The 9342-nt window shown below is 52.0% G+C and overlaps 1 protein-coding gene across 6 annotated transcripts in view; it reads right to left on the reverse strand.

Annotated features, from left to right (window-relative positions):
* Positions 1–531: 531 nt before the first annotated feature.
* MOB3A (MOB kinase activator 3A) overlaps positions 532–9342 on the reverse strand; it is a 24181-nt gene continuing 15370 nt past the window's right edge. For 2 of the 6 annotated variants that reach the window (XM_019657321.1, XM_019657322.1), the window contains exons 2-4: positions 8093–8616; positions 4768–4970; positions 4380–4663 (exon numbers count right to left, since the gene is read on the reverse strand). In XM_019657321.1, coding sequence (XP_019512866.1) covers positions 4511–4663; positions 4768–4970; positions 8093–8513 — 777 coding nt within the window. In that variant the 5' untranslated portion in view covers positions 8514–8616 and the 3' untranslated portion in view covers positions 4380–4510. Of the gene's footprint in view, positions 1920–3886; positions 4971–8092; positions 8617–9342 lie in introns of those variants that run through there. The other 4 variants (XM_019657326.1, XM_019657323.1, XM_019657325.1 and 1 more) reach the window with 4 other exon arrangements.

Genomic DNA, 9342 nt, shown 5'->3' on the forward strand with positions numbered 1-9342 from the left:
TGGCCCTGGAGCTGCAAAATTTTACGTTTAAAAGGGGCCTGAGTAAGAAATCAGCTCCCATTTTTCACACATGAGAATACTTTGAGGGTAACTTTGTCCTGTGTCCAAGGTCACAAAGCTAGCTAATAACAACTGGAACAGAAACACCCCTCTATCTGTCCCCTCTCAATCTACTGTGCTTATTCCATTTTCTGGAAACTTATTTCACATGGCTGTAAGGCAAGGAGTTAGGATCACGTTTGGTAAGAGCGGGAAACAACTCAGGCGGGACTATGGGAGAGCAGAGCCCTCGTCTGTTTCTGACACTTTTATCCAAGTCACCCCCCACCCTGTTCCACATCATATTCTAATCCCACCCACATTCTGTGCATCTGTTCATATATTTGAGGTGCTTTGTCAGATCACAAACTGTTGTGACATCTAATATTTTCTTGCCCCTTGGGGATGAGAACACTCCAGTGATGGCAGTGACATGTCCTGATGCCAGGCCCTCCTGACAGGAAAAGAGAAATGACAGCCAGCAGCCGTGGGTACAAAAATGGCACAATTTATTTGGATAGTCATGTGGGAATACCCACAGGTATGCAAGAGGACCCTCCCTACCCCACAGTCCTCATCACCTTCCCTGACCTGGACAGACTGAGGGGGAAGAGCGGGCAACCTGGGGGGGCACAGTGGTTATGGCGTTTGGGCATTGTTTTGCATTTAAGAGGAGCTACATTCCATCGGATGGTTTTCTGCATTCTGCGGGGTCTGTGTCCCAGGGCTCCAGGCCTGGACCCAGTGGTGTCTGGGAGGACTAGGTTGAGGCCTTGATAATCACACTTGTTTGGTGCTGGGTGACAGCGCCCTTCTCTTCTGCAAGCATCCCGGACATCGGAGGTCCTCAGAGGCAGGTGTGGTTGGTGGCAAGGCTGCCAGGGGAAAGGCCACTGTGGGTACCAGTGGGCAGGGAGGCTGGAGCTGGGGGCAATGTGTGGCTTCCTTCTATCACTTCAAGTAGCTTCACACAGGCCCTGGCCACACCTCCATGTTCTGTGAAGAGAGTGCTGGGACTCTGGTCCTGTGGCCATGAAGGGCCACAAGGTTTCCACATAAAGTGGGCAGGCACCTGAAGGAAGGCCCAGACCCGGAGGCTCAATGGAGGGTCATCGTGTTACTCATAACACAGGGGCATTTGTCTAGAAGGGAGGTGGGCTCACTATTTATAGGTAGAAAGCTTCCTTTCCTTAACATCTCAAGGTGATCATCAGGGAGAATGCATAAGCACTCAATCTTTCATTATACGTGAAAGGCCCCAGGAAACCTGGGGTGCAGGTGTGGGGTCTGGGAAGCCCTGACAGATGAGCCCAACATTTTGGAAGGACTGAAGGAATGGAAGGGGATTGAGGAAGAGAGGCGGGAGGAGAGGGAGCAGGGGACATCGTACCTCTGTGACAGATATGGGGCTGTGGGGGTCCTGGTGGAGGTGGGTTCCTGTCTGCTGACCTGGAGCCTGCAGCCTGTCCCCTCCCAGGCTGAGCAAGTTGGGGGCATGTGGGGACAGGCTGGCTGTGCCTGGTGGGTGGGGTCTGAGCTCCAGCCCCTGGGCAGATGCAAGTGCTTCACAGGTGAAGTGGATTTTCCCAGTTGCTCACAGCACACAGAATCAGAGTTCAAGTTCATTCTCCCCACTGTGGGGCTCGGGGAGGCTGGACCCTGCTATGTGTAGACCCATGGCTGCTGCTACCTTGGAATCAGAGAGACGACTCAATGCCAGTGTTCAGTGGAGCCTGGGCGGCACAGAGCGCACTGTCCGATGGCTGAGGTCATGGAGCTGCTGGGCCAGAAAACACAGTCCATGTTCCGGGGAGATGGGCCTATCACTGCCTAGTGGGGCCAAGGGGGCCTCAGTGGCACATTCGTGCAGTCATTTCTTTCTGTTAAGAACAAGCAGGACATCAGGTATCATCATAAGAGGCAACAGAAATCACACACACACACACTCATGCACACATGCACGTATGCGCATGCACGCACATGCGTGCACACACACGCATGCACACAACACATGCACATACACACACACAGAAAAGTAAGGGATGCAGTCTCTAGGGAAGCATGGGCTTCACTGCTTCATTTAAGGTCAAACCTTCCGGAAAAGGAGACAGACAGCAGCACTCCTGGGGTGGCAAGCGCTGTGAGGGGCCAGAGAAGCCACTGTCTGGCGGCCAGATGGTGTCTATCTGGCTGCTCAACTCTGCCCAGTTGCTGAAAACAGCCACAGCAATTAGTGTGAGGCTGAGTGTGCCAATAAAACTTTATTCACAAAACGCAGTTCATTGGCCGTTGCCTCATACACTCCATCAGACATCAGGAGGAACCTTCTGGAAAGCAGCCTGGGCATAAATAAAGACGAATATCTGTAATACAACCTTTCACCTGGTGATCCCAGTCTTGGAAATCTGTCCTCGACAGATGACTGATAAACAGCAAAGAGGTGGAGGCGTGAAGATGCCCACCGCCACATTATGCAAGATGGCAAAACCCTGAAAACCTCACTACACAGCAGACCAGATCGTCACACAGCCCACCTCATTCACAGAAAACCATGGGGAAAGTCACGACCTTATTACTTTATTGTCCAGCTGCTTCCAGAGAGAACTCGAGGCATGTATACGAGAGAAACGAGAGAAATGATGATGTGATTATAACACTAAGTTACAAAAAAAACCACAAGCAGATCACAAAAGTACACGCCACAATGTTCAGTATTTGGTAAATAACAAGTTGAGGAGAGACTCACGTGAAATGAACCATTATAAAGTGAACGAGTCAGTGGCACCCACATTCACGATGCTGTGCAGTCCCACCTCCCTCTCGTTCCAGAACATTCCATCACCTCAGAGTAAAGCCCCTTCCTGATTAAGTGTGTTTACTAGTAACTTTAACTCTGGAAAAATGTGTACTGGTAGCCAAAGCCTGCAAGGGAATATGTAAAAATGAAAAGGTGATGTGAAGATGTTTTTAGCAATTTTTAAAAATTGTAAAAGAATAGCCTTTCAAAGACCCAAATCAATGGAGGAATATGTCAGAAAAAAGTGCCCATGTGGACTCCAGGGGCCCTGCGAGGGCCTGAGAAGGGGACCCAGAGTTATGATGTAGGGTTCCCCAGGGGCAGCCCTGGGTCACCCCAGCGTTTCCAAGCTGGGGGGTGACCAGAGAGGGGCACGTAGATGCTACTGCCTCCATAATGACTCTGAGGGCTCTGAGCACCAGCCCTAAGTTCTCACACCAGCCTCACCAGGACCCCTGTGGGATGCTCTTGACCCTTGTGAACAGTGGTGGTGGCTGGTGAGCACGGGGTAAGCAGCCACCTGCCGCCCTTTGACACCACAGGTCCTGCTCAAAGCAATTTGGGGAACCCTGCACTGCAAATGGGGAAATGTGGGGTGTCCATCACTGATCAGGCACTAAGTCTACAGCCCACATGATGAGGAAGGGTCCCTAGTGGGCCGGCCGAGTGGCGCGTTGGTTAAGAGCTGGCTTGGGACGCCAGAGGGCCCCGGTTCGGATCCCACATATGAGGGCCAGTGACACTGCCCTCTACAGCTAAGATGCTGAACAACAGCTCAACCTGGACCTGGGCTGCAGTGAGTTGCCGGTGATGGCGTAGGCTGCAGCCCCTGCTGCAGTGGGTTGCCAGGGGCTGCCGTGTGTAGCCAGCAGCCAGCGTGAGCGGCCAGCAACCGCAGTGAGCGGCCATCCAGAAGCCGGCGACTGATCTGCCTCACCCGGGGAAGAGCGCAATGATGGTGCTAACTTGGGCCAGTGAAGCAACGTCCTCCACAACTAGACTGAAGAACAAAAGGACAGCAACTTGTCTGTTCCCCTTCCCCCAGTTCCCCAGCGCTGTTCCCCTCCCCCAATAAAAAAAAATCTAAAAAAAAAAATAAATAAATAAAATAGGAAGGGTCCCCAGTGAGCCACTCTTGTTACCTGAATCGTCCCATCTCTAGGGTGGGGTCAACGTTGACCTATTTGGCTAATCCACACAGAGAGAAAGTGGATTTGTGGTTCTCAGGGACTGGGCAGGGATGGGGGTGAAGGATGATGGGGACAGGATTTCTTCTGGGGTGATGGAATGCTCTGGAATGAGATGGAAGTGATAGTCACACAACCCTGTGAATTTAGTAAAAGCCACTGAATTATTCAGTTCACAATGGCTACTTTTAAGGTATGTAAATTTTACTTCAATTAAAGGCAAAAATTATTCCTTGCTCTCTGGCCTGAGGCAGAGAGGAGGAGGTTGGGGAGATGGGGCCACCGGGGACATAGGCCACTGGGCCGCTCTGTGTTCAGTGCATGTTCTATGCAGTTCAGTGTCTGTGGAGACAGCTTCTCCGACCGGGATAGTGAGTGGAATGTGGCTGCAGAAAGGAGCTCCTGGAACCGCTCTGGGCCGAGCAATGGGGGTGACTCCCCCAGGGAACCTGTAGGCACGGCAGTCTCAGCATCCGGGGCCTTTGTGTCACATGGGGCTGCACCCACCCACAGGGGTGACAGCAAAAAGGCCCCAAACAAATCCCAGAGGTTGGGCCCCAAGCACCAGATTCTGGAAACTAAGCGACCTACCCCAGCTGTGGTCACATCCAATGTCACCATCACAAATGTGGGCCAAAACCTAAAGAGCCAACGTCTGCTTCACTTTGTTGACTCTGGGCATCTGGGCCCCGGGACCAGGGGCCGCAGTGTCCCCTTCTCCTGCTGCCCCGCCAGCACACTCACCAGTGGCTCCAGCTCCTTGGTGTCGATGAGGCCGAACTCCTTGACGAAGTAGTAGAAGTGCTTGTAGCAGGTGTTGACGTGCGCCTCAGAGCCCATCTGTGCAATGCGGTCAAAGTGATGGATATAGACGTGCACAAACACGCGGAACAGACGTGACAGGATCTTCCTCACCACCTGCAGGAAGTTCTTGGGGAACGGCGTGCCTGCACAGGAGAGGGGTCATGCAGGGCTCAGAAGGGCTGACAGCCTGCCAGGTTACACAGCCTGCCAGACCGGGTGACGCTGTAGGAAGAGCCCCTTTATCCAGGACTTCCCACCCTGGTCTTCATGCCGTCAGCCCCAGGGAGCCCTCTGAAGTGCAGCACCATTCTGCTGCCTAATGACGTCCAAGGGACAGGATGGGGACAGGGAAAGCCTATCCTCAGGGCACCTGGCGTCAGCTGCTCAGACCCCAGCATCCAGCCCTCGCTGGGAATGCGCCAGGAGCCACACATTCCTTCGGCCTTTGCCCAGCATCCTTTTGGAACCAGAACGTTCCCCGCCTGCAAGTCTGCCAGTTGTGGGTGTGCTGTTTCCACTTCGGGGCCTGGCCACATGTGTGTATTTCTAATACCATTTATTTTTCTTAATAGAACTGGACAACCCATAAAAACATATTTTTGACTTGATATTTTCCACTTGCAATCTTTATCTCTCTCCAGCTTAGTATGCTTTTATAATATCATTTAAATTTGATGGACTTGTCACAGCTTAATTGGATGCACAGACTATGTTGCAATTTCTTCTGTTATTGAATTTAATACTTGATTTCTTTATTTGTTAAAACTGTGGTAAAATATACCTACCATGAGATTTCCCATCCGAAACGTTCTAGGCGACAGCTGGTGGCACTCGGCACATTCACAGCACCGCGCGCCCTCATGGACTCCTTCCCTTTTGTCCACCAAGACTTCATGCCCTTTGTCCCACAGGACAGGTGGAAGGCACGTGTTCATGAGATCCAACCAGAGCTACCAGGTGGGTGCCTAGGACCTGGACAGATAGACCAGCCCATCCTCGAAGAAAGGGGCTCAGGGACTAATGGCCCAGGGGAGGACACACAGATGTCGCTAACCGTGGGAAAGCCATGGTGCACCAGACACATGCTCTCCCAAGATGGGATGTCAGCAGCTGGACAGCACTGTGCTTATGGGGCCTGTGGTCGGCTGGGTAATGGCCCAAAGATGTCGAGGCAAGTGCAGGAAGGCTCATGAAGCGGTGTCCGCAGCAAAACTGAGACCCGCAGCCCCGACCGGGGAGCTGACAGGGCTGTTCAGCATGGGGAGGGTCCGAGATGTGTCCAGTTAAAAGCAAGTGGGGAAGAACTGGCTCTCTGCACGTGACAGTTCCCACCTGGCCCTGCTCCCTCCTGTGGATCTGGGACCAGACAGCCTCACTGCATGAGAACTGACGGTATAGTATTCTCTTGGCTCTAAGCGTCTGTGAACGTTTTTGTGTCACAGCGGCTTGTGGGGGTCCTAACTCTGAGGAAGGTTCCTTCAGCATCAGTGAGGCCTATCAGTTTTCTCCAACCATCTGACGGGAGAAAAAGCTGAAGAGAAGGTACGCTTGGCTCTCCAGAGAGGAACCTATGTTCACGGGCGTCTGAGAAGTAGATGCTGTCCTTGAAGGCCTCTCAAAGTCACATGGAGGGATGGTCCCCTCAAGGGGGTGGTGACCCCATGCACTAAGGGCCTCTAACAGTGGATAGAAATCAGAGAAAACATGGAGCAGAGAAAGGCAAAATGGGAGCCTGGCTCGGGACTAGACCTATACAGGACCTGGTCTGACACTGATCCTACCCCTCTCCCTCCTCTCCTGGGAATGGTGGGGTGAGGGTGGGGGGCAGCCCAACCTAGGAGAAGGGCCTAGAAATGGAATCTTTTGGACTGCGCTGCCCGTGCTTGCAATGGTACTCTCACGCTGGGGGTGAAAATCCAACCCACCCCTGCTTTTATAAGTAAAGTTTTATTGGAACACAGGCCTGCCCATTTGTTTATATAGTGTCCATGGCAGCTTTCAGGCTACATGGCAGATTTGAGAAGTTGAGACAGAATGTCTGACTCATAAAGCCAGAGAAATTTACTTCTGGCCCTTTATGGGAAAAGTCTGCTGGTCCCCATCTAACATCACAGAGCAACGGGCTGGTGGCTTGGGGACTAAGTGGGTGGACAGGCATCAATGGCACTTGGAGCCCATCTTTCCCTTGCTGAGCCATTAATCTAACCCTGAGGGGCTAACTAGAGGTGCTCAGGGTCTAAGATCTAGGATGAGGGCCCTGTGTCAGCAGGCCGGGTCAGAACAGGGAGTATGTGCAGACTAGGCTCCAGGGCCACCAACAGGGTCTTGGTGACCTGTTGGGGGTCTACCCAGAAATCCCTCCTTTGGGAAAGTGTCTATTCTGGGACAGCCTTTTCTCAGACGGGCCTCTGAAAGCCCTCTGCCAGAGTCTGGCCATTTCCTATACAGATGGCGAGTGAGGTCTAGAGGGGTGAGAAACTCAACCAGCGATTAAGAGCCGGGGCCCAAGACTCGCAAGGACATGGGCCCCAGACCTATTCACTGTTTCCCATGACGCTGTGTTGATGCCAATGGTGAAAGCGAGAAGGGCCTCTGAGTGGGTCTCCTGGGGCTGCTGTAACAAATTACCACTGGTTCATGTGCTCCCTTACATTCCTGGAGGCCAGGGTTCCCACATCAGTCTCACTGGGCTGAGGTCAAGGTGGGGGCAGGGCTGCTTCCTTCTGGAGGTTCCAGGGGAACCTGTTTCCTGCCTTTTCTGGAGGCTGCTGGCATTCCTGGGCTCATGATCCCTTTCTTTCATCTGTTGTCACATCACCTTCTTCTTTGTCGAATCTCCGTGTGCCATCCCTCTATAAAGACCCACCTGGATGATCCAGAATAATCTCCCCATCTCAAGAGCCTTAACTGGAAGCAAACCATGGCCCATCTATATATGGAGTGTCACTCAGCTGTGAAAAGTGAGGAACCGACACTCGCTACAACGTGGATGGACCTTGAACACACGGTGCTCAGTGAGAGAAGCCAGACACACAAAGCCACACAGTGTGTGATTCCACTTATGTGAAATGTCCGGAACAGGCACATCCATAGACAGGAAGTGGGTTAGTGGTTGTCAGTGACTGATGATGGGGACAGGGCTTATTTTTGGGGGTGGAATGTTCTAAACGCCACTGAACTGTACACTGTAAACAAGCGGACTTCCCAGCCTGCAGCTTCTCTCAGTAAAGTTGATTGTGAGCACGCGCCCTCCGGCCCAACTTACCGACGCTGGTGGGGAAGATGTCCTCGTTGTTGATCTGCACCTCGATCCAGTCCATTAGCAGGTCCATGTACCGCGGGGCGGACAGTGCTGTGGGCTTGCGAAATTTATGCTCATCCTGCCAGCGGTACTCGTACTTGGGGCCACCTGACATGATGGGGCAGGACTGCTCGGTGCAGCCGTCGCTGATGGTGCCATAGATGAGGTTGATGCGGTTGAAGAAGTCCACCACATGCACAGCCACCCAGTCATTGAGCTCCTCGCCAGTGGGCAGCTGCACTGCCAGCTTCAGGTCCAGCCCCGCGTTCAGCGACGCCTGTGCCCTCTTGTGCAGCTCGAACCGTTGGGTGCCCGGCTCGAACTTGCGCTTGGGGCGGAAGGTCTTGTCCTTGTTGAAGACCTGCTTCAGGAAGGGGTTGGACATCGTGGCTCTGCCTCGCTGCACACTCCTGGAGAGGGCCCGGAGGGATGCTTGTGCCGGCCACCAACCCAGAGGAGATGGGAAACTCAGTGGTCCTGGGTCTTCCCTGAGATATGAAATACAGAAAGAGGAAGAATTGTCACCTGTTCCCAGAAACCCTGTTCTGGAAGCACGAGTGGGCCGGACTGGGGAGTTTCCCAGGACTTGTGTTTTTTTTAGTTTCAGGTGTACAAAACAACATAATTAGACATTTACACCCCTTACAAAGTGATAACCCCCCCAAGTCTACTACCCCTCTGACACCTTACATAGCTATTACAATACCATTGACTATATTCCCTATGCTGTACTTTATTTCTGTGACCATACACACACACACACACACACACACATAAATATATATATATATATATATATATATATGTAATTATAATTGACATTCAATATTATTTGATATTAGTTTCAGGTGTATAGCACATTACTCTGCCATAAAAAAGAAAGAAATCTTACCATTTGCAACAACATGGATGGACCTAGAGTGTATTGTGCCAAGTGAAATAAGTCAGACTGAGAAAGACAAATACCATATGATCTCACTTATATGTGGAATCTAAAGAACAAAATAAACGAGCAAACAAAACAGAAATAGACTCAGAGATACAGAGAAAAAACTGATGGTTGCTAGATGGGAGGGAGGTTGGGGGATAAGGTGAAGGGATTAGAAAGTAAAAATTAGTAGTCACGGGCCGGCCGAGTGGCGCGATGGTTAAGAACTCGCTTGGGATGCCAGAGGGCCCCGGTTCGGATCCCACATATGAGGGCCAGTGACACT

The sequence above is a fragment of the Hipposideros armiger genome, unplaced genomic scaffold, assembly GCF_001890085.2.
Source record: "Hipposideros armiger isolate ML-2016 unplaced genomic scaffold, ASM189008v1 scaffold_275, whole genome shotgun sequence".
Classification (NCBI taxonomy): Eukaryota; Metazoa; Chordata; class Mammalia; order Chiroptera; family Hipposideridae; genus Hipposideros; species Hipposideros armiger.